Source organism: Hippoglossus stenolepis, chromosome 21, assembly GCF_022539355.2.
Source record: "Hippoglossus stenolepis isolate QCI-W04-F060 chromosome 21, HSTE1.2, whole genome shotgun sequence".
NCBI lineage: Eukaryota > Metazoa > Chordata > Actinopteri > Pleuronectiformes > Pleuronectidae > Hippoglossus > Hippoglossus stenolepis.
Window position 1 is genome coordinate 6,499,735 of NC_061503.1, and position 25,443 is coordinate 6,525,177.

The following is a 25,443-nucleotide window of genomic DNA, read 5'->3' on the forward strand; positions in this document are numbered from 1 at the left end:
TATATTGATAAACATTTTTAAACAAAAGATTGGGACGATTATTTATTTTCCAACTCTTTATCGTCTTATCGTCCAATTACTGTATACCACATAAAAGGACTTGGTTTGTCCAAAACAGAAATGAACTGTACAGTATGAATGAACGTTTAGAAAGAAAGAGGATGACATACAAGCACACATCAAAGTGTATTTCTTTTATTTGCAGTACATGTTTTTTTATTTTGTAATATTTTTTAAAGAGGTGGCATCATCAGATCCCAGTGCGTGTATTCTAGTAGTGCACTTCTTCGTTGGCTGCGGTTTATGGGGACACGCAGATCCAGGAATTCTTAAAACTACTTGCATGGCTGGATTCACTAGCAAACATTACAAACCAGCACCATACATTTAATGATTTCTTGTAGGTATTTTACTCATCTTTTTTTTTTTGTGTTCACTAACATTATTGTCCTTACCACATCCCATAAATTAATCTGTCTGCCATGTTCTGACTCAAAGACCCTTCTGTCCCTAAATCAAACCCTGGTTTACAGATTTGTTTGGTGGGTAAGACTGATTACATAATAGTATGACTATAAACAAGTCACAGAAATAAAAATTGATCTTATTCTTAAAAAAAGGAAAACATGGATTGACAGTACCAAACATTTTCTTTACCTTCAGGAGACAGCTAACAAAGGCTAGGCCCATCACATACTACTAGCACAGTTTGCTGAAGGTATTGCACATTTAGTTTAAAAACAAAAACAAAAGAAAACAAAAACATAAAAAGAACAAAAAAATACATATAACAATTCTCTTACTTCTAGGTGAAGTATACATAATGTACAAAACTAGAAGTCTGTTGAAACCGACAAATAGTACACTTTCAAATAAATAAATAATGGAATCTGTTATTCACACGTCTTCGATAGCTAATTCTGCAGGCGACTAAATATATGCAAGAACTGGCAGAAATTCAGTGTGAGGTAGTTCATCAAAGCCGACTTAAATCAGAATGACATTGTTTGGAGAGATGCAGTAATCATATCAAAAAGCAACAACAACCTAAGAACAGGAAGAAAAAAAAACAAACAAACAAGCAAAAAGCCCCTAATGTTGGGCTAGAAAATTAAGAGCACTTTAGACAACAAAGTGTTTATTTCGGATTGATTCTTTTTCACTAATTTGACAAATGTGCTAATAAGACAAATGGATACGTCAATTTTCTCCCTGCTATTGCTGCCTTTCGTAAGGATGTGCCTCTGTCCTAGGTTTTACTCCTCGTCTGTCAACATTTCTGCAGCACATTTAGAATTGGACATTTTTGGCTGTTGGAGTCTGGAATAAATGAAGCATTGTGCTGTGCTAATGCTAACTTTGCTAACGGACCCTTGATGATGTGATTTGTTTTCCATTCTGGTCACTGAAAAGAAAGAAGGAGCCGTTGCACCAGCTGTTTGTAAGTTTAAATCTATCGGAGTTATATAATAGATAATGTTAAGAAAGTCGAGATGCATTGAAGAATTAAAATGGGTTGCACCACACAAACTAGCTCTCATGTAGTTTTTATTAAATATTTACACCCAGTAACTGCTTTTAAAGCCAACAATAGTTGGCTAATAATTAAATATGAACTTTTATGTAGCTACAGTAACTATTAAAGATAATAGCTTGCCAATAAAGTAAGGATTAATTGTTGTAGCTTCTATAACTGACAAAAATAAATGTTAAATGCCAGCATATTTATAATTATTAGTAAATAACATTGTTATCACATGAATTATGTTAGAATGTGTTATCCAATAAAACTACTGACAGTAAGTCAGATATTTCCCACTTTCTACAAAATAACAATTCATTTTGAAATCTAAATACCTAACGTATGCACACATATACTAATATATTAACTGCCTTTAAGAAGGAATGGCAGCATAATACAATAAATCATACAGTTTTGTAATGTTTCCACTGATTTCGCTACAGTGCGACAAACTACTTTTGGCAGCCAGTTTTAAAAAGGTGCAACCCGATTTAGTAAATTACAAGAAATAAAGCATTCTCGCATTTGGTAATGGATTCCCAAAAAGCTGGTGCAAGTCCAGATGTATGTGAATGGCTACGTCTGTGTTAAGCCCGACAGCCGTCATGAAATAACAAGTCACCGAAGCTGAGCACAGCACAAAGCTACAGAAAACCTACAGAGTTAGCTTAGTAGGTACATGTCCATGTCAGGGACAAAGACAGGTTGTAGACAGAGGTTACGCTCTGTGTTACACGTTAAGATAATCTTAGCATAGTGACGCTTATGCCTCTTGTCAAAACTCCATCACACAAGCTAACGATCCGTGACAGATGCAGAAACATTTTGAGCAGGCGGAACGGCTACGTAACGTCTCAATAGATGGACAGAGCGAATTATTAAATATCATCAACTCCTTTGATTTACTCATTTATGACCAAAACTATCATGATCTTCGAAGGAAAACGACTTAAATCTGTCTTTTAACGATAAACATCCAAAACCATCCACAAAATACTGACAATATAATAGAATTCTCTCATTTTCATTTGCTGCAGTAGTTAAAACGTAAAATCTGAACTTTTCGGTTCATTTTTCTCTTTTACAATCACCACATTTAATTAGTCATCAAAAGGAGCCGAAAAAGTAGAATTAAAATGAATTTCAGTTGCTGTCACTGCAAAGAAATTGCTCTTTTTATTACTTTGATGAAAGACCTTGATAAAACTGCCCTCTCTTCTGAAATGACACAAACACATGCTTAAGCATCTCGCCGCATACATCGCCACTTTCTTTACCCTGCCAGACACCAGTCTCCCTGCCCAAGGGTCAAAAGCAAAACAAGTAGAAAAATATACAATACATTTGTGAGAACTACAACCCCATCATACATTATTTGTTTGATATGGACACTACTACTGCTGTTATTATCCAAACGCCATAAAAACCTACACGTGATGAACACACTTCCTCCCACCTACTCAGGAATGAATGACAAACAGGCACTTTTCCTTTCAAAACAAATCAAAAACACTTAAAAAGGGCACTATTATTGCATACAGTAAGAATAACGTTTCCTTTTTACTCGGCTCGTTTGTGCTGCTGTTTTAACATGCAAAGTTTTAGGTTCTTTAATTCACAATTGCAGGCAAGTCTGGTAAGCTAAGTGTTTGGCCAACTTTTAGAAAAAAAACAAAAACAAAAACAAAAAAGATCACTTTTCGATTTTTTTCAAATTCACAAAAGTACATTACTAATAACAGGATGTGGTAGTAGGAAGCAGACATATTTTTCACACCATCAGGCTGCATAATCGCTAATCCCTCCGAGACACTTAATACCAACATGTTCACGCGCGTTCTCAATATCACAATTCCCTACTTGACTGAAGCACATTCTACCCAACACCGTCACCGATTTTAAACCCAACGCACAACTCTACCTCTCAAACAAACCTCCCGAAGCACGACAAAAAAAAAACATTCCAAAGTCCCTCACTGCCAAAGCAAGCCAGAGGAGAACGTGAGGCAGCTCCGTGCAGCGAGTTCTCCAAAGCAACAACCACCACTTCACTCCCATAACGTCCCACTGCCTGTTGCAGACAAGAAAGGAGGAACTTTAAAGCACTTAAAAACTCACTAAATGTTCCAAAGTATCTTGCTGGACCTCACTGTGCCATTATCGATCCCATAGCTCAAGTGTAATCACACGCTGAAAGAATATCTCAGGATTTTTAAAATTTTGACTAAACAAGAAGTGAAGAAGGAAAAAAATTAAGATTTCATTTAGTTGAAATTTACAATGTAGGCTGTAGTAGTGACTCACAAGAAAAAATAGTTTTACAAATAAATCCAAGTGACCTCAGTCAGTCAGATAAATGCATACGTCATATGCATTTAAAACAATTTCCATATGACCTGACATAAGGTAAGGGGAGTACTTAGACCGTACATTTGTCAATAAAATTATGTCTCAATGGCTCACTGCAAACTCATAGATAAAACTACATCTACCATAAAATCTGTACAAACTCTGTCTACATTTATATGGCAAATTGTAAAAGCAAGTGAAAACAAACGACTTTCAACAGAAAAATAAATCACATTAAACAGTTTACAGATATTTCTTTAAACTCTCACTGTCGGTTAATACAAACCGGAACGTAGTAAAATCATAAAAATTCTCTTATCATCATCTTAGGTTTCTGAAAAATTAAGAAATGCCACAATAAATTACAGCTAGGACTAAAAAAAAAAATCCTAATTTAAAAATAAAGGACTATAACTCATAAAAATAAAAGAAAAATGATCTGTCCTTTCAGAAATATTTCTCAAACAGCTAGCTGGCTAATCACTACACTACTGGAGACGAGCACAGAGGGGAGGTGGGAGGACTCAGATGAAGGGGGCGGGGCCTTAAGCCTGCGTCAGGCTGAGCGGTCAGAGGTGACCAGAGGGGCGTGGCCCAGGCCGGGACCGGGAGCAGGTGTAGACGATCGTCATCTGCAGCAGCCCAGGAGGCCGGTGGTCATAGCAGCAGCGGTGGCAACGACGGTGGCGGTGCGGGCCATCTCCAGGCTGCCGTCGGCATCGGCCAGGGTCAGGTTGGTGGACATGGAGGAGGGGGAGGATGTCTACGAGGAGGAAGGGTGGGGGCTGCTGCTGCTGCTCACTGTTGCACCTGTGCTGTGAGAAACAAGAGAGGGGCTGTAGTCAGCCGTCGAACGTTGGCGCATAATTGCTGAGCTAACAAAGTCTGGGTCATGCTAGAGGGATGGAGCTCTTTCAGAATGTCAAAGAAATGTTTCCAACATGGTGGTATCCATAACTCTAAAGCTGTTTGAGAGCAAAGGGAGGAAGTACCCAGTATTAGCATAGTGCTCTGTGAGCCTATGTTGTGGTCCATTGTCCTTCTCTGACATGGTAAAAGCTCATTTGAACATGCAGTCTCACACAAACAATTAAATCCACTAACCTATGGACGCTGGCTGTCCCCTGATGATGCCATTCTTTGTCCTTTCCTCGCAGTCGAACACCTCTTTGTATATCAAGTCTGCAGCAAACAAATGCGATGGTTTGAGTCAGTGAGGAGGTGAGAGAGAAAAACGGAGGGATCAGTGCTGTAAAATCTAGTTGTCAAAATCTGGAGTTGTAAGAGAAAGAGTAAAATGGTAGAAATGATGTTCAATAATATAGGAAGGTGCATTCTATATCTAATTTATAAGTCTGCTCCTTCTTAGGTCACAAACACTAGATCATTAGGTAGACAGACAAAACAGTTTCTAATAAATAAATTAAAAAAAATCTAACATTAAGCACGTTAAAAAACGTTTTACTTTCATAAGGCAAAAATGAACACATGCCCATTTTTACATTATTATCTGGAGTGAGACATGAGGCGATGTGTCCTCCAGGAGTGACTGTGGCAACACCAACATGTCACACTTCAGGTGTGAATTCCCTGCGGTTATTATCGCTCCGTCAACACAGGAAGGAGCAGCTACGTGAAGGAAGCATCACATCTTCTTCCTCTTTCCTTAGATTGTCTCATGTTTTGACATCATTTCTTTCATTGTGCCAATTTTCTTCCAGGTTTACTTACTCAAAGTTGGATTGTTTTATTAATATAACAATAACAGATTGATATTTTACAGCTTGAACTTGTTGCAGTGTAAATTCTATTGTGTTTGGATGCATACATAATAAATCGTACATGTCAGTGAGAAGAGGAAACCAAGAGGAGAGTTACAGTAGAACAGGATTTATGAATTCAGACAGACTCTGCAGAGGAACATTAAAAGATTAAAAGTCCCACAGGCTGCAAAAGCATAAAGATAGAAAGACCTTATGCAACACGCTGCATAAAGCTAAGCACTGATGACAGCTGATCAGAGAGGAGAGGAGATGAGAAGAGAGGATCTTTAATACCTTTCCACTCCTCCACTGTGTGCTCTCGTTCATCCAGCTGCTTGTCTGTGATCGCTGGTGGTGGCTGTAAACAAACAAACAAACAGACAGACACATTTTCTTTATTAGTTTAGTTTCCCCTCTTCCTTTGTGCTGTGTCTTTTTGTTTCCGACACCAAATTGTGTTGCACTACAAGAAATGAATGTATTCAAGACTTTTTATGGCCTAAAATCCAGATGATAACATTTTAAGACCCCACACAAAGCCTGTTTTACTAGGGCCGCAACTAACAACTTATTTCATCATTTATTAAGCTGCCTTTTACTTCTCAATAAATCGATTATTTGTTTTGTCTGTAAAAGATCAGAAAACGGTAAAAGAATTTGCTTGTTATAATATCACACATTCCGATAAAATGGAATGCATTCATAAAACATGTATACAAATTAAATGAACTCATTCTCTCTCACATACACACCAGCAACAGTTTCAGGGGATCAAGGACACTTTCAACATACATATACACAAACAAATTATTAATTTAATTTCATGTGCGAAAAAGAATCATATTTAAATGGATAGAACCAGCAAAATTTGGGGATTTTTGCTTTAATAGTATCTTAATCTATCATTCAATTATTAAAGTAACTGCAGAAAATTTGGTATCAATCACCTCCTTTAATCAGCTAATCCTTTTTACCAAACCAACACTAGTATTGAGGATAAAGCTCCTTTGACCAAACAGTGAAGGAGCTGAACACTGTGAAATTAGGGCATTAAAACTCATCTGCTGCAGCTCCAACTGAAAACCTACACACTCAACTAATGATGATAGATAGAAAACTGCTGTTTTAAACTTCCGCCAAACCCATTTAAATGCTGCACAATGAGTTTCAGCAACAAACTACTCACTTAAAATTTGGATCACTGGCAGAGTTGGAACAAACTACCTCAAAGCCGGCTGAGAGATGAAGTAAACCATCGTCCCCCACAGTCAAACTTAGATAAGATGTGTTTGTGCAGTGTCAGGGATCAAATCTGTGCACAGCTCTTCAAGGATGAACTCTCAGTTCTGACGAATCCTCTCATACTGAAGGCAACAATTCACTTCATCTCCCTGTCAGTGCGATCACAGGCAGAATCAATTTGCACTGGCTGAGTCATTGTGTTCCCAAGCAGAGCACAAGGGATTGTCACCAACCATGATGTCTCGACATTTTCAGACTTTCTGAGGACATCCCAGCACACACACAAAGCAGAGAGCATTTTCAGACGCAGCAGAGTTTTACAATTTGTAGCCTTCAGAGCTAAAATGGAGCTTTTAGCTTTGACAAATGGGCTCTCGTCATATATAAAAAACAACGCTTTATTTTCTACTTCTTCCTTCTTCTACTAAAACTGACTCATTGTTCAAAGGCTATCGAGGCTAAGGTAACTTATCAAAAATAGTTTGTTTTAATTAAGATGTGACTAATCGATCAAATCAACCACACCCTAAAATTCATGATAATGCAAGTTAACTCTTGAGATTTTGACAAAAAACTGAATGGAAAAATAAAAATAGTACTTACTGCCTCAACTTCAGTCGGGTCGTACCACACATTGATGTACGGGTGCTTGAGAGCCTCGTCCACTGAGATCCGTTTGGATGCATCAATTACCAGCATCTTGGATAATAGATCTCGGGCTTGGCTCGCTGAGAAGACAATTGAGGCAGAAAATAATAAAGATACAAATTTAATTTAACAATTTAATAAACGATCTTCACTCTGCAATTTGTTCCAGTTGTGAGAGTATTGCTTAATAAATGTGACACATTTCCTGTTGAAACAGGATGTTGGAGCAGGGCACAAAACAGGGAGGGACCTTTCAAAAATATAAATTAATCGTATCTTTAAAGGAAGGAAAAAAATGGTTTAATGTGACAGTGTTGATGAAAATGCAACTGTTCAAAAATCTAATAGTTGAATTGGTTGTTACAGGATGACGTCACTAATAAAAGGATCCCATGTTTGTTTACAGGTAGACAGATTATTTACATTCAGGGTATCGCACTAAATCTCTTTTCAGACATTACCTACATTTCCCATAATACAACTCAATGGGATCTCTTGATTTGACCAGCCCTGCCTTGTAAATGACACATTGCTCCAGAGTTTGCCTTTGACATACGAACATTCCCCTGCATTCTTTTCCTGTAAACGTTTTTCTGGGGGTAGTTTCCTCACTCTTGTCGAGGGTTAAGGACAGAGGATGTTCCACCTTGCACAGATTGTTAAGCCCTATTAGGCAAATCGTGATCTGACTGATTGTCACGTTCTGTATGAAAGCCCTGCCAGCTCCAACACATGCCGTTGAACCACTGTACTTCATGCTCCTGCCTGTGCGAATTAGGGAAGGCAGAAAAGGATGAGCTACTTTGTTCCTGCGACATCTTGCAACAGCTCGGTAGGAGCTTGCTGTGAGTGTTCCTGTCATCTTCCCTCCACTTACACGTTAACACACGCTCGAGGTAAATTCTCTCTTCGGCAGTAAACAAGTCGGTCCCTGAACTGTCAGCTTCCCTAATAAGTGCTTAATCTAACGCAGCCACTGAAACTGCATCTGTCACTTTGCTGGGAGCATATGATTGTCACACATGGTACAACACAAGCCGATGATATATGGAGAAAATGTGGATATTTCTGCTTTGTACGTGTTTGGATGCACACACACTTAGCCACCGTGGACTCATTATATTAATCCTTGAATTACAAAAACAGTCATTTAAAAAGTCAGCCATGAAAAAGAACAAGCTCTAAAAAAAAAAAAGTCAAGAAGATAAATAGAAGTGTCGTGTGGCATTAAACTCGTGGCTGTAAAAACGCTGATTGCATCACTATTCCTGCCACTTTCTCTTATGCGATAAAAGCTATTTGAATTTTCTAAATGGTTGCCTGGAGGCTGGACAATCAGCCAAACAACCTAAATAGTTTTGACTCTTAAGAGGAAAATACATTAACAACCTCAAAACAAAATTTATTGTGCTTCAGCAAGCCTTTACAAGGCTATTTATATGACATGGACGTTTAGAGAAATGACCCCATCTTTACCTTTGAGTTTGTTGTGTTCAGAGTCTGCAGGGAACAGGACGTCGGGGAAGAGCTTCTCGAAGCTGTAGCCGGCGTACCGTGGCCGGTTCTCCACATACGTCCTCACAGACTGGTTGAGTTTCAACAAGAACTCCTGAGATGGCGTCCCCAGCTGCTCGATGACCTTGTTCCACTGGTCGATATCTTGTGGTTTAAGTGTTAAGAAAAGCTCTCGGCCGGATTTGAAGTTGTTCTGGGTCGTTTTGAGGATTATTTGAAACTGATGAAGTATAAAGAGAACTGTCTGGAGTTGCTATGTCTTGTACTGCATTGTTCTGACTGTTCCTAAGAGACTTGTGCAAGTTTGCTGAAAAAGAAAATGTCAAATCTGTTACTTTGCACAAGGTGTAGAAAAGGCACAGAAGACAGTAACCTCTGATGGATTAAGATTATAGACCATATTTTATAGATAGTCTGGGGGCACTTGAAGGAAAAGGTTCGTACAGATTTATATCAAAATAAAACCTGTGGAAAATCAGTCAGGATGGACAGTGTGGGACACATACACTATGAACTGTGTTTCAAACATCTGTACAATACTGCATGTTAGAGGAGGCAGTTGATCTTCACCTTAAATAGCCCAAATGTATGTGCAACTTTTTTCTGGAGGACAATAACAAACATAACACAGATGTAACATGTATATATCTACATGGGGGACACGCAGAAACTCTTGTTCACATCTTTGTTCATCGTTGACAACGAATTAGCAACAAGGAGATGCCAAGCCTAACTCTTAACATTAAGCTAGCTCATCCTAGCATTGCTTACAGTAGATTAACAGTAATTAACCACTGCACCCAAACAATATTTAGCTTTCCCATCCACTTCTTCTCACTATCATCACTGGAGAGTATTAACAGTGTGAACTTTATGAAGATCTCTACAATAAAGTATATCTTCTTAGTTCTACCCAATATTGGAACAATATTTATCATTCTTTTTGTTGAATTTTGTAACGTATGTTATTCGTACACATGCTCCTAAATTTATTTCACAAGCCACATACAACTATTTTTAGTGGCAAAGGCAAGTAAATTGGTTGCACAGTCAAGCCCTGAAGAGTCAAGATCTCTGCCAGAAGATGTTTTCTCACTCTGCTCACTAAATGAACGAAAACTAATGTTGACACTTATGACATTGAGATTATGACATTGTTGATTAAACACCAAAAGTAGCTTAAAAAATGTCTCTCAAAGATATGAACAAGATGTCAGACAAAAGGACAAGACATGATCTTTTGGGGGTTTGATGGAGGTTCAACTCAAGGATACGATCAGTGCCAGGAAACAACACACTACCCCGGACCATTTCAGCCATGATGCATCCAACAGACCAGACATCAACTGAAAAATGAAATGACAACCACCGCATTAGCATGCAGGACTGAAAAACACGCAAAAATGAACAAATCAAAAGAACAAAAGGGTAAAAAATAAAACATGATGTACATGCCAGGTGATGTGTGTGATACATGGCACAAATGAATTGCATGCAGTTGAGTGCACTAACAAACCTGAGTCAGCGTCCCACAAAGCTAAGGGAAATTATTACTATCATTATTCTTTTTGGCCAGAAACAACTGCGTTTACTGCATATTTCTGCAGGATCAGCAATAATATTATCCACATGACAAATGTGAAGTATTAGTTTAGAAAAGAGCGACTTGCAATGTCTTCTGAAAATTGCGTTTTTTTGCATAACTTTAACACTCTGTATCCTCACTGCAATACCTGGTGTGTGTTAAACTAGAATATTCTGATCAATAAGGTCTGAAATAATTATTTTTGCGTTTTCTTGTCTCACACACTGAGAGCCTCATAAATATTCGGCAGCAATTTCTTCTGGATAACAACTTCCATCTTTTTGTGTGACTGATGCCATCACATCTACACAGACGTATGGAAAACAGTTTGAGGATGGACACTGTTATTTATGCAGATCAATTCTCTGCTAAAGAAGTACTCACTCATAACTTCTATTTTGGGTTTTTCTTTAATTAATGGAGCTTGATGCAGCAGTGCTGCTGTTTAGGTGAGAAAGGAGGGAGCTGTGTGAGTTTGTATTTATAAAAAGAGCAGGTGGGTGGATGCAAAGACGAGGTTGTCATGCAAATGCAAGAAATAGAATTTCTACAGTTGCTCACAGGTGATGATTTCCATGCAATCTCCATTTGATGAAAAATAATAATTTGAAGAGACTTTTTTGTGCCGTTTGTTTCACAAGGAATGCCAGACACTGCTGCAAGCAGCTCAAGGATACAATCCCTTCCTGGAAAAAGGATTTTGTGGCGAACCATTTCTGCCATTATGCAGCCCACAGCCCAAATATCCACTACATATGCGCAGCATAAAAGGAGGGAGAAGAGAATAAGCAAAAAAAGGCAACAAGTCAGCAGGAAAAGTTAGTTTTTTGGTCAAAAGGCTAAAGATGAGAAAGCATTATTTTTTTTTAAGTTTTGTTTGAACAGAGCATCATCATTTTTTGGAATCCACCTCATGAAAGGAAGATAATCATGTAAAAGAATTGAGATTAGCTTCAGCGGCTGTTATGGATATGAATTTACGAGATAAAAGTCAAATTATTTGCTGCGCTTATGGCGCTCCAGTTATGTGTCTATCAGTAAGAATTGTTAGCTTCCTATTCAAGACTTAAATGGGTGAATTGATACCACTCTTGTGTCTGTACATTTAATTAAAAATCTACAACCAGGAACTGGTTAGCTTAGCTTAGCTTAAAGAGTACAAACTGTGAGGAACAGCAAGCAAAGCTATCCATCGTTATGCTAAACTAAGCTAACGATATATTCTGGCTCTGGGTTCTAAAAGTCAGATATGAGAGTGGTATCAATCTTCCCATACGACATTCAGTGAATATGCATTTTTCCCAAAATGCTGAAATATCCCTTTAAGACAATCTTGCATAAACTATAATCCATTCAAAGCAGCAACATCTAGTGAAACTGCTGAAGCATGGGCATGAATCCACACTGGTGTTTTTTGTTTTGTTTTTTATAGCCAGGCTGTATCGAACTCAGCCTGTAATAAAACATCAGCCGCATGCTAATGCACTGATGGAGCCTCCTGACAAGACGTTTCCCACAAAGCACTGATGCCCATCATGCCGGCCTCCCCCAAGTGTGACCTTTACAGGAACAGGGAGTGTGAGACTGTGTGTGCGTGTGTGTGCGTGTGTAACAGAGAGAAAGAGAGAAAGAGAGAGTGTGTGTCTGTGTTTGGGAGGTGCCGCTGAAACATCTCAAAAAGGGGAGGGACATGCAGCAGGCCAGGCAGCAGCTCCTCATTGGCCAGTCGCTGTCATGAAGCCACGTCCTCCACTCACCATTGGCCTGGTAGCCCATGCCCAGGATGACCTCAGGAGCACGGTAGTAGCGGGTGACCACGTAGGGCGTCATGAGGAGGCCTGTGGCGGCCGTTCTGGCCAGCCCAAAGTCCAGGATCTTGAGAGTACAGTCAGACTTCACCACAATGTTACTGGGCTTCAAGTCCTGGATGAAAAAAACAACAGAGTTACAAACCTGATTTAGATAAGATATATTTTTATTTCTTTTATGTAACAAATGCATACATTTCCTTTTATTAAACATGTTTTGACTGAATTTTTTGTCTCTAACAGAGTTTTCCACTATTAGTCGTCTTTTTTTTGCTAAATCCAACCTTTTATTTTATTTTAATTAGCTCTTCCCAGACTTCTGTGTTTTGAAACATATGCATTATATGCTGCACTTATGAGACTGACGATGATCAAATAGATCAAACAGTCGATCGTGTGATTGATCACACAAATGAATATTATAGTGTAAGTGCTTTGCAGTTGTGAGCATCTTTAAGAGACTGAAGAGGCTTCATCACAGAGACAAAGTTCACAAAAACAAGAGAGCTGAATCTTTGGTGACAATGACTCATGTTGCATCTGTTCACCTTATGAAAGCTTCGCGTGCCAAGTGGCACCAAAGCAAGGGAGGCTGGTTAGCTCCGCCTGTAGCTCAATTAGTTCTGCTTGGCAGAGCAGGAGGAGCTCCGCTGATCTACTGCTGCTTCTTCCACTGAGGGTGATTGACAAAGTGCTGCCAGTGTGTGCCTGTGTGTTTGTGTGCGTGTGCAATATATGCTGCTCCTAGCTTCTCTAACCTGAGGATTTGATGATTTTATTTGACACACATGATGGTTGATTGAGTTGTTGGTTGAAAAAAAGAAGACATGAGGATGAGACCTCGGGAAATCATAATTTTCTTCACATATTTCTAAGATTAATCAAAGAAAAACTTGCAGCATTAATCAAAATATTTGGTTACCATCCTAGTTAAATGTCCCCATAGTTAAATCATTAAAGAAGTGAATAATGAGAGCCGGTGGTTTTATAGTGCGATGGGTCTGACTTCTTATCAAATCTTGTCCTCTAAGCAAATGAGTGCATTTCCCAGAAATTCTAAGCTGCTGAGTTCTGAGCAGTCAGGATATTAATGAGAAACCACTGCAGTATATCAGGAAGCCTCACCCTGTGAATGATGCCTGCGGCATGTAGGTGCTTGATTCCACACAGCATCTGGTAGAGAAGGTAGGACAGCCTCTCGTGGTCCAGCTCCATCTGGATCACCTGGCAGAGGTTGGCGTCCATCAGCTCCATCACCAGATACCTGCAGGGAAACCACAGAAGGTGAAACATATAGGCAGGCTGATATACAGTACTATGGAATGCCACATATTTTTATGACTTATATGACAGTGTAATGCTACTGACATGAATAAACTATTGCAGATATGATTAAAGTGGTTGGTGGTATCAATAAAACCACACTTTAGTTACTTGGCTGCATCGGTAATGAACAAATGTTATTATATTATGTTAACTCCACACAGGAAAAAACTACATGTTAGACTGTCAGTTTAGTTTAAGCCACACAGCACTTGCTTTGCATGGCATTTAGAAATTGTCAGTGAGGGTTCTCCTTCTCTAAACAGTGATGTTTTCTGGCAGCGGTTACATCATCACATCTACATCGAGAAAGGAAATTGTGACTGATTTTTATTTCATTAAGTTATTTATCTATATAATAAAAAGCCAACACAGCTTGGTGTCAAAGCAGGATACAATGTAAGAGGTAGGGACATATTTGTATATACTCCCTGACTGTAGACTGAGTAAGTACACATTTATACACTATAAAATAAATTTTGTATTTAATATATTTGTGCACTGTCACGCACCCTGTAATTCAAGTATGCATCCAAGTACTCAAACACAAATGGAAAATGGAGTGTTCTCCTTCATCCTCCAACTGTGTGTTTGCCCTGCAGCCCTCAGGCAATGATTTGTCCAGTTTCCTTTTTAGCTCCAATCAAGCAGACACAGCGCTGCAGACATACACACACACACGCGCACACACACAGACACACACACAGAGCTTCTTCGAGAGGATGGCATTAATCATATTTGTTCCCGTCATACTCTGTGAAACCATCACTTCCCCCACATTTAGGCCTCCTCTTCCCCTCTCTGCGATTCAACAACCGGTTTACGTTCCCATGGACATCGACTTTGCAATACATCCAGGACACTGCTAAATATACCTCGATGATGCTCGTTTTAAAGGCGTGATTACAGAATTTGTGAATGTGTGCGGTATTCTGAGAGATTAGGGGATCAGCACTGCACCAGGACCATCAGAGTTAGTTGTTCGTATGTTGTAGATGTGTGTGTCATGACACCCAACCATGATACTAATTATGATGATTTACTGTCTATTTTTAAAAACTATCTACCTCACAATGAAGTCAGTGAATTTAGTTTTAAAGTCACTTTCTGTGATGCAGTGTGTTATAAATATACTGTATGTATTCCTTAAAATACATCTCTGACTTTCAGCACTATGCATTTGGAGTAAAGCAGGATAACACACTCAGCAGAGATTCAGCTAAGCTGCACAAGCCCCCTAAAAGTCAGAGAAGGTGGTCTAAGCCCCCCAGCATGCCACATCCTGTATTGATTTTCCCAACATGCAGTGAGCAGATGTTTTTTGGCTCAGGTATACTCACACATCTTGGAATTCTTCCAGTGTCTTCTGTGGTGTGAATACGTTTAATAAGCCGATAATCTGCAGAAACAAACACACAAGGTCGTCACTGTTCCGGTCCAGAGGAGAGGCAAAGAGGTTGTAATGAAGGACAATATCACTGCCTCTGCATTACTGAACCAGCAGGGCCGAGTGTATCTTAGACAAGATTCAGACTGCAGCAGCACGAGCATCAATAATGAATAACAACAGAACATTCTCTACTTCACAGCACCACTTAAAAAGAACATGACACAGCAGAGAAGCGTTGTGGTAATCCTCAGGATTCCTGGTTTAAAGAACTGCCAATCAAACACAGTGGGCAGCTTTCTGAAACACTAATGAATGAATAAAGCCTGTGGGTTATTTTTTCCTGTCTTTATTCAAGAGCGTGGTCTTTTAGATGAGGGCTGAACTTAATTGACTCATGTTCAGGTTTTTTAATGCTCCCAGTCAAGACCCTGCGCTTGCACTCAAATAGCCACTGCTTGTGCCTAAATTTGCTCTGCTTCTGCTCAAACTTTGCGCTTGCAATCAGTTATTTTTTGCTTGGACAGATTTCCTGCGCTCAAGCATAAATTCTTATCCTCGTCGTTTTCCTTCAAGCACACCAATGGGAAGCTGGTGTAATAATAAAGCTGTGGAGGGTTGGACTGCACCAACCTGGTTAAAGTAACCGTCCTTACAGAAAATGTCATTTGTCACACTCCTGGCTATTTATTGGTTGGGGAATTTTGACAGACTTGTTAAACAAAAAAATCCAAGCGCAGATGAGGAATAAGAGCTGGAGCTGGAGCGCAGGAAATCTTACATAACCAAAAATACATCCACTCTTGAATAAAGATAGGGGAAAAAAAAAAAACATAGTGAGACAGTTAAGGTATCACAGCTGCAAATATACAACCCCAATACAATATTAACATACAAGAGAAATGCAAAGAGGACAGAAAAGTTGAGCTCTTACGTTCTTGTGGTTGACACATTTCATGAGCACCAGTTCTCTGTAGGCCCGTTTGGAATGGGTCTGATTCTGAAAGGGCCGACTCAGCTTCTTAATTGCGACGTTCCTCTCAAAGTTGTGATCGTACGCTGAGCTGTTGGGTGGGGGGGGGGCAACAACTCAGTCAACAGTTCCAACAACACATCTCTAAAGACCACAGCTTTTATTCACACTTGAACACTGATCATTTAACCATTTGTACTCTCAGACCCACGGACGCTTTTATTTGTCCTCTATGAGTTGCAAGAGTAAAATAATTTCTGGAGCCTTTCACATGTTGACCTAAAATAAATATGTCAAACATCTTACAATATAATGCAGTTCAAACCTGTGAATATAATGGAAGCTGCTGCTTTAGATGTACCAGAAGCACTTATCACGATAAGGCGGAAATTACACTGTACAAGGTTTTCTATTTATGTATACAGCTGCCTTATTGTGGATTTGCTCCTTGAGACATTCATTAAAATGTATTCCTTCTGACTCTGACATTTGAGGAAAAAGTCAATGTCACTTCAAGTATGACAAGTGCATTTTTTTCTCAATGTTTTCTAACTTAAAGCTCTGGCTCAAAATTCAGAGTAAATACATAACAAAGAAAGTACAACAAAATTACCTGACCAGATGATCTCAACGTCTACTCACTAGCTTCATTCAAGGAGCAGGTGACCTAAGCAGGTGACCGTAGCTATCTCCATGACAACTGAGCAATGTTTTTAATTTGGTCTATCTGAGCTATACGTTTGTGAAATGCTCATATCAGACGTTTTCTATTGGCCAACTGATCAATCGGTCGGGCTCTATTCAAAAATACCAACTAAAAGATCGTGAGTGGAACTTGATTTTGCGTGAAGGTGCTTTGACTCACCAGACGATTCCCTGGGCTCCAGATCCGATGGGTCTGAGGTTCTGGTAGCGCTTTAAAACCATAAATGTTGAATCACCAACATCTATACTGTAGTACTCCTTTTCACGCTTGTTCCGGTTCATGGTGAAGCCTTGCAGAAACACTGTGACTAGGCATCCAAGTGGAGCTCTGCTCTCACGACCTGCAGAGTAAGAGACAGAGAAGTTATTCTTTTATGCATCACCAATTTTAAACCTTCATGCAGCAGCCAAAACAACCACACTGGACTAAAACTGTTTTCAAACACGTACAAGCTTACAGGAGATTGTCTGTGTCAGACACGTTCACAACAACATGAACATTTCCAGCGCAACTGAGCTGGTTATGTGAGTTCTCACATACAGCCTGTCTGCATGTCTAAAAAACAGCTTTAGATACCGGAGTTTCATCAAAGTATTGTTGGATTATTGTAGAGCACCACTTGTATTTATACTTGAGAAATAATTGAGGGGTGACTCATGTACTATGATATTGAGCTTATTTCCAGAGACAGACAAACAGCAAATAACAACAAAGGGGCATATTCATTAAATATTTACCTAAGTAAAAGCCATTAAGAAAACTTTTGATTTGAACAATTAGAAGAATCAAGATTATCAAAATGTTAAGTAAAAAACATGACTTTGCAACCTTTGAATGCCAAATAAAATACAGTCATCTGAGTGGAGTCAAAAGAACTAAGCCCAAAATGTAAAATACAAATTTAAAATAATAAAACAATTGCAACTGGAGGTCGGAAGGTTTAATCAAATATCTAAAATGTCAAAAGGCTAAAAGTGTATTTATTTAAAGAATGTGCTGTGTCAGGTGCACTAAAAGAAAAGGCAGATTTTCCAAGTTCAGAACAAACCTATGGGACACAACGTAGAAGTCAGTCGGCTGAGCAGGTGTGATAGTCTAATGGTCTAATCTTTCATTATTTTGACATTTAACATTATATAGAAAAGTTGACCATTTTGTATCAGACAATAATCGGTTTTAAGAATAAAATACATATATTCTGGCTAACGCAAAACGTGCTTGATTCATTTCTTTGTCAAAGCTAATTTGTGCTACATTATATCTCATCTCACTGCTTCTTTTATCATCAATCACGGCCTTGAATCATCTCTAAAGCATTTCATGAATCAGCGACTTTAACCAGCCAGTTCTAATGAGTAATGAGGCTCTGAATGCATCATATAGCCCAGAGGAGATGTGCACGCTGTATATATATAAAGCCCAAAGGTCAGAACCATGGAGCGATGATTCAGGCAGAGAGAGGGACCGAGAGGAAGAAGGATGCTGGGTTTCACGCTGGGTATGAAGGCAACCAAATCATTAGTGGAATTTGGAGCATTGTGGTGATGATGGCTGCACGTTCCACAGACCATGACCTATCCTATGGACATCTCTGAACACTGCCAGCCCACCCCAACCTTTCAGAAGTAGTTAGTCTCCTCCTCCTCCTCCTCTTCCTCATCCTCTCCTCTTCCTCTCCTCCTTGCAGCGCTGTGGTCAAACCAACCTGAGCTAATTCTGATTCATTTCAGATACCAGGTCCAGAAGGGAGTAGAATTAAAAAATGTGATTTAAAGATCACTAAACTTATTAGTTGTTTGCTCTGCTATGAGTTAGGTTGTTTTCATATGCACAGGAAAAGTCAAATCTTTATGTTGGGCTCAAATTTTGCTCATCTCTCTTCCTTCCTCCTGCGCTCCATCTATCCTAGTTCTCATTATTGTCTCCTCCTTTCTCCTGCCCTCTTCTCTTGGAGGGGCTGCATGTGTGAATGCAAATGTCCTAGCGAGAGCCTCAGAAAGTCTGGAGACTCTCGCTAGGATATTTCTGTGAGGAGCTGATGTGAGAACACAGTAGGGGATCCTCCAAAGGATCCACAACAAGCGAGTGGGCGTGTTGAAGATGATTCTAACACATGACAGACGCAAAAATAAAAAACAAAAAGAAACCAAATATCTCAGGATGACAAAGTGGTGTCATACACAGAGAAGACACCGACAAATATGTCAAGAGAGTTTTTGGTGATATGGGCTGATGCCAGCATCGATGGGCTGTAAACAAAATGTGATCTCCACAGCAGAATTAATATGCTACGTCCTGAATCTGCCTGCTGCAGCACTCCTCGCCTGATCGCTTCAGAGATTTCTACTCTGTTGTAAATGAGCAAAAAATCTCCTGCTCCGTTGTTCATGTGTTTAAGGCAACCTCCAGAGAAAATCTGGACCAAATTCTCCTGACGTCCTCTGGTGTTGTGTCTGAAAACGGCTTTGGACCGATGAGGGTAAAAAATAACTTAATAAAAATCAGCCAGAGTCTCCTCCTTAACTAAGCTGTGACGCTATCGTTACCTGGTTTAATAGGCTAAAGGCAGAAAGCCCCAATAGATCTTATTGGTCATAATTCAGACCAAGCAAAGTCTTGTCATGTTGTTATAAAACATTAGCAGAATTTATTCGCAAGGTTATGTTTGCTAAAATAACCTTGATACATAATATCCCCATGTTCCTGTATCTCCACAATTAGTTTGATGTTAGATGTAGCCCCATGTGGATTTAAAAACACCCTGCAGCAAAGAGATGAGGAATAACATTTGAGCACCGCTACCATGCATTTCAGAAAATGTCACTTGGTGAATCAAATATAGGCCAAACTGGAGGAGAGAGTGTGTAATCACGGCATACCAAGTACATGCATGTCTATCTAGAATATGTCTAAACTAATGTTAAGCTTCAGCGTATGGCGACTCCGCGTTCTCTCCCATTTGAGTACAAAGCCGTATATCAGGGTGGCTGTGAGACGGGAGGAGGAAGAAACGGGGCTGAGCAGCATGACAGAGTATGTCAACCCAATCGAGCTGTTGGGAGGCAGAGCACTCTCCATCACGCCATGTTATACAGGCAGAGCTGCACAAAAACAAATGACTGGATGTGTGAAAGCTGTGTTATATTTGGCCTCACTATTGGGTAACAGTTGTGTCATCCATCTTTATATAGAGTCTACGGTTTGTACATATAACTGCAACAACACTGCCAGGGGTCAAAGGTCATTCAGCTCCTGGACAAGAGAAGCCATCAGGGTTAAAGTGACCAGAACGATCCGGATGCATGATCCGACATCATTGGTCAATAATCAAATAAATGTGATTGTCTGTGTGAAGCACGACAGAGATGAGGACACACACACACACACACACACACACACACACACACACACACACACACACACACACACACACACACACACACACACACACACACACACACACACACACACACACACACACACACACACACACACACACACACACACACACACAAGATTATGACGCAGTGTTATAACTTAATTGTTGCAGAAGAAGCTTCGCTCCGCTGATCCAGCAAGATAAATCTGAATTCAGCAGGTTTTTATAAAGATCAGTTCTACGTGCGAGTGATTAGAAAAGAGCAGAGGAGCAGAATCACTTTTTGACAGATGCTGCTAAAAAAAAAAAAAAATCCTAGAGGAAGCACTGATAACATTAGCATTTTAAATACATTTTTTTATGTTTTAATGTTCTATACTTTGCTCTCGAGTTTATAGGTGTGTGTGTGTGTAGCCTCTGCTGTTTTCTTACAGTCATTGCGCTATACCTGATAACTGAAACCTCATTATTAACAACAACGTCCAGAATGTCCAAAATACAAAACGCTGATACATAACTGTGAAAGGCTGAAATCATCCAATAGATTGGTACGGCTCTAATATTTGCATGTCGAGGTATAACAGCTGCATCACAGATCGGTTCCTTCCACGGGACAGAAAAACATGACTAAGTAAATATTACCTCTGACAACCAGGCAGAAGAAGACAGATAACTGTGTCACGAAGTGTCCAATGTGTGTGTGCTTGTTTTTTTTAAACAACTAAAGACAAATTAAACTTGGCAGTCCTGTCCAGATTTCCTCTACCCTCTCCCTCACAGCTGTCCATCACACGGTCACTGTTGGGAGCCGATCTGTCTCTTACTGGCTTTTACAGGTCTGCTCCTCTTTCACTCAGAGCACAGCCACTCTGCCATGCTCATTCCTGCCAATATCAAACTGATTTGTAGTATCTGGGCAGGTCCACTACACTTGCTATTTAGGACAGTTAGATTTTAATCAGGAAACCACTCGCATTCAGACAAAGTAATGGCTGCTGATAAAGAGCCCACAAGGGCACATTCTGTGCTAAACATTTAATACCAGTAAAGGCCATAAGCCACCTTTCTCTAGTGATCGTCTGGTGGGATACTCAAGGGCTAGAATCTCAGCTAATGTGCTAATCACAGTAGAAGAAGGTTTAAAAAGAGAACATAATCGTTGCTACCTTACATTCATACGTACAATTACAGAATTGTTGACAGGAGTCGGATTTCGTTTAGGCATCAAATAACAGTGATCAATCCACCTTAAGAAGCCTTTACATGTCAAAACGCAAAGCTTCAGGTCAACGATCACAACATCCTTCAATTCACTAGGCTTTTGTGGATAAAAGAGCGATTAAGATGTGAAGAGATGAGCCATATTTTTTTGCGAACTCCCATTTGGCCGCACAGTGAATGAAACAATCTCAAAAAGGGCCTGGCTACGTTAATGCAGATTTATTTTACAGCTTTGTGAGGTGTAAGCATCACACATATTTGCACAACGATAGAAAAAACCCCATTGAAATTGAAACGTTGCATCTCTCAGGATAGATTTTGATCATGATCCAAGAGTGGAAAGATGAGAGTGATGATTCCTTCTCAGCCACTCTCACCCATGACCATTTGACCTGTGATGTGCTGATTCCCTTGTTTCTAGCCGATCTTGGCCACGATGTTCGAGCAGGTCAGCGTGACCTGCAGTGTAGCCTGTTTTTAAATTAAGTGATAAACCCGACTACAAAAGGCAAATTATGGTATACACCACTGAGTACAATAATTTGACCAATTTGTGGATTCTGGACATAAAGAGTCATGTTGCCTGTTCAAGAAGAGAGTGAGAAATCAACTGAAATCGAGATAGTGTCGATAAATGAATGTTATTTCATATTTACAACCAGTTGGGCAAAAAATTGATCCGTACCAATAAGACCATCTGATATGAATGTGGGTTCATCCCGCTTCAGCCAGGACTCATAATCCCTTCTCCCTGCAGGCCACCTTTTATGTTTGATGCAGGAATCTGATTTCTTGGCGCTTTCGGCCGACCATTGCTGTTCTCTTGGCAGGTTGCACCGTAAAACCTTGCAAGCAATGCGCAATGAATTCTGGGAGCTTCATCACCCAAATATGACCAAAAGAACAAGTTAGTTAGTTAGATAGTATGATCCAAGAGGACCGCGTCAGACACACACACACAAGCTACAACTCGTGGCCATCTCTATTAGGGCTGGGCAATAAAACAATATCAATGATCATGTATAATGCAGGCACAGTGAGTATGTATAACACATTATTGATCTACCTCAAATTTGTAAAATATTTTGAGGTTTATCAAGTGTTTGTCATTATCTGCTCATAAACATTCACTCAGGAGTATTTAAAAAAAAAAAAATCAGTCTTTAAACTTAAAAGAAATAGAGCTCTAAAGCGTGGTTCCAGAGGTAAAAACCCATTTATTTTCTGTATAGAGATAGATTAAACATAAAATTGTAACCACAAGCTACGAGATTGTGAAATTATATTGTTATGCTCCTGTAGAAGCCACAAATCTGTATGATATCAACTGCGTACTACACTATCCACAATACTTGTGGAATAGCAACAGCTGTGATTGGTGGAGCTCGCTGTTACCGTGAAAATGATTTACCACAATCACAAAAATCCCATTGGCTACAGTCAGACCGTTCAGCGTTATATTGCGTTCACCACAGACAACCACGAATTCCCTCACTGCAGTTTTTTTAGAGAGTCCAAAGGAATGAAAATCAAGGTCAAATTCAAGAAGAAGATTTGGAAATCATTGGGAAGGGATCATTTGCAATGATTTCTGGGATGTGCAGTTCCTTCACTCTTCAAATAATTACATACAGTCTTGCTCAACCTGCTTCCATGCTTTAGACTCTTATTATGAGGAATTTCTGAAAAGTCAATGGAGAAAGGGAATGGGAAACTTCCTTTTAATAAGTTATACCTACTGATATGAACAATTTTATAGTAGTATAGATTTGGGCATATGGTCCCAAACATAATGTCCATTCGACTGAACTAGCGAAGCCAATCTTGAGTGCAACATTGTGCAACAGCTAAACGGGTTATTCAGCAGGTTGGTGAGACACGAGCATCCGTATTCATCTAAACGAGAAGCACATAAACACACGGCTGCAGCCTCGTGTGCGGCCAAACGTCGAAATCCAACCTGATCCGTGTGTTTTTTCTGAATTCGCGGAGATGCTGCTCCGGTAACAACAACAACCGGCCGTGGTGCGTTTACGGTGCAGCAATGGAGTGAACTCTCCTCCTAAGCTAGCTACAGCACACGGGCAGTAAACAGACGCTAGCTTAAAAAAAAAAAACAACATGGTGCATTCACAGTGGTTTCTGTTTACAAGCACTTTAGGGGGAACGCGGACCGAGGTCACGGTGGTTTTTACGTCGAGCCGCAGCCCGGTGGAGTGACCGGTAACACCCCGTTCACAGATGACAGTGCAACGCGGTGCTAATGCGGGTGGCACACGGGGTAACAGCGGCGAGCTTCCCCCCCCCCCGGTGTAGCCGCTCGCTCCGTCGGGTTAGGCCGGGGACCTGTGCAGCCCCGTGTGCGGTAACAGCAACACCTCTCCCCGGGGACGTGTGTGGCCGCAAATGTGTCGGTCCCCCCCCTTCCTCCCCAGCGAAGGTTAACAACACCAAAACATGTCCCGTTGCGAAAGAGAGGGGAGAAAAAAAAACCCGAGTGGCGCTCACCCCCTCTCCGGTTGATTCCAGCAGTGTCGAGCCGCCGTCAGTCCGCTGCTGGAGACACAACCCGGCCGCGTCTGTCTTCCAACCCGCCTGTTTGTCTGTCTGTAGAAGCACCCGAGTAATCCCTCTGTTCCTCCGGATGTGGTCCCTTTACCCCTCGCACTCACAGGCCGGGATCACCCGCAGATCTGCATGTGTGGCTCACACGTAACCTAATCTCTGCGCTTCCGTGACACCAGCACTTTCTGCCATTTCACAGCGACGTCGTCGGAAGCTGCCGATGTTTCCCTCGGCTGCACAATGAGGCACCAGGGGCGCGTTCAAGACCGCCTGCGCGTTCCCGGCGGAAGCGACGTTTTCGCAACGTTTTTGAAAGGACACCGCTGACGGCGAAAACATAAATGTTTCTATCATCTATGTTCTACATGATCTTATTTTACCACCTTGTGTTTGTTCGTGTGAAGCTTTCTTTATAACCCATGGCGTCGTGTAACTGTTTAATTCCTCGTTTAAGTTTGTGTAAATGGGATTTATGTTATTTTTTTGATCTGTAAATCAAAACAGTTTGAATTGAATTGAATACCAAGAACATTTGGTCAGATATAAAAAAAAATGGTGTCTCTCTACATTTAATCCTTTTATATCTAACACATATTTACATGGATAACTTGAATTCTACTATTTCAGACACCATTAATATAGTTATACTTATCTCTTACATATCAAAATCATTCTTGAAAATGCAGAAATAATAAGACCTGTTATATTTTTTTATGTTTTATAATATATTGTAAGGTGTCCTTCCTTGGGTGTCTAGAGAGGTGCTGTGAAATAAAATGTATGATGATTATGATTATTAAGATTTGTATTATTATTGCTATTATTAGGGTTAGTTTACCCAAAATGTTATGTCCTTAAAAATACTCTTGTAAAGTAACAAGACATTTTATTTTGATATTTCTACATTCCTAAGGATTGGGCCTATGCTTGTTCTTGGTAGATATTTGCCAAAGTAAAAAAACATTGTGAAAAAGTAGCTTAAGCCTCAGTGTGGTGGCTCGAGCTCCCATTACACTTACAGCACTTTTTAACTTATTGAAATAAGTGATTTTTCGTCCTGGTAGAAAGTGAACACATTTCCTTGAGTGCTATTGTTCAATATTTAGGTATTACCTTTATATCATTACTCAACTACACTCAACTGTGTTTAACTTATAGGGGACAAATTTCCCCATTGCTGGTAGCAGGGACCTGCAGGTATACTGTATATAGATATAGAGAGAGATATATATATATACATGTATATAGATATATTGCTTTCTTTCAATGTGATTTACAGTAAGTCACAGGCACCAGAATGCAGACATACATATAACACACCATTCACACACTGAAAGTACTCTTGGGTTCAGTATTTTGCACAAGGACACTGAGGATTGAACCGCGTACCGTGTGGCTAGTGGACCACCTGCTCTACCTTATTAGCCACCGCAGCTTCAACAGGCTATTCCATTACA

At 40.0% G+C, this 25,443-nt stretch overlaps 1 protein-coding gene across 3 annotated transcripts; it reads right to left on the reverse strand.

The window, feature by feature from the left end:
- Nucleotides 1-179: 179 nt before the first annotated feature.
- mapk8b (mitogen-activated protein kinase 8b) lies at nt 180-24,249 on the reverse strand. Of its 3 annotated transcripts, none has more exons than XM_035144818.2 (12): nt 23,930-24,249; nt 16,981-17,161; nt 16,077-16,206; nt 15,096-15,154; nt 13,558-13,696; nt 12,382-12,547; nt 10,314-10,385; nt 9,001-9,183; nt 7,480-7,604; nt 5,929-5,992; nt 4,976-5,053; nt 180-4,681 (listed from the first exon to the last, which is right to left on the reverse strand). In XM_035144818.2, exons 2-12 carry the CDS (start codon nt 17,100-17,102, stop codon nt 4,635-4,637), a joined length of 1,185 nt encoding a protein of 394 aa, XP_035000709.1. In that variant the 5' UTR covers nt 17,103-17,161; nt 23,930-24,249; the 3' UTR covers nt 180-4,634. The 3 variants fall into 3 exon arrangements, with proteins under 3 accessions (XP_035000709.1, XP_035000711.1, XP_035000710.1); XM_035144820.2 differs by having other exon boundaries at nt 180-4,686; XM_035144819.2 differs by lacking the exon at nt 10,314-10,385 and adding an exon at nt 11,302-11,373.
- Between the last annotated feature and the right edge of the window lie 1,194 nt (nt 24,250-25,443).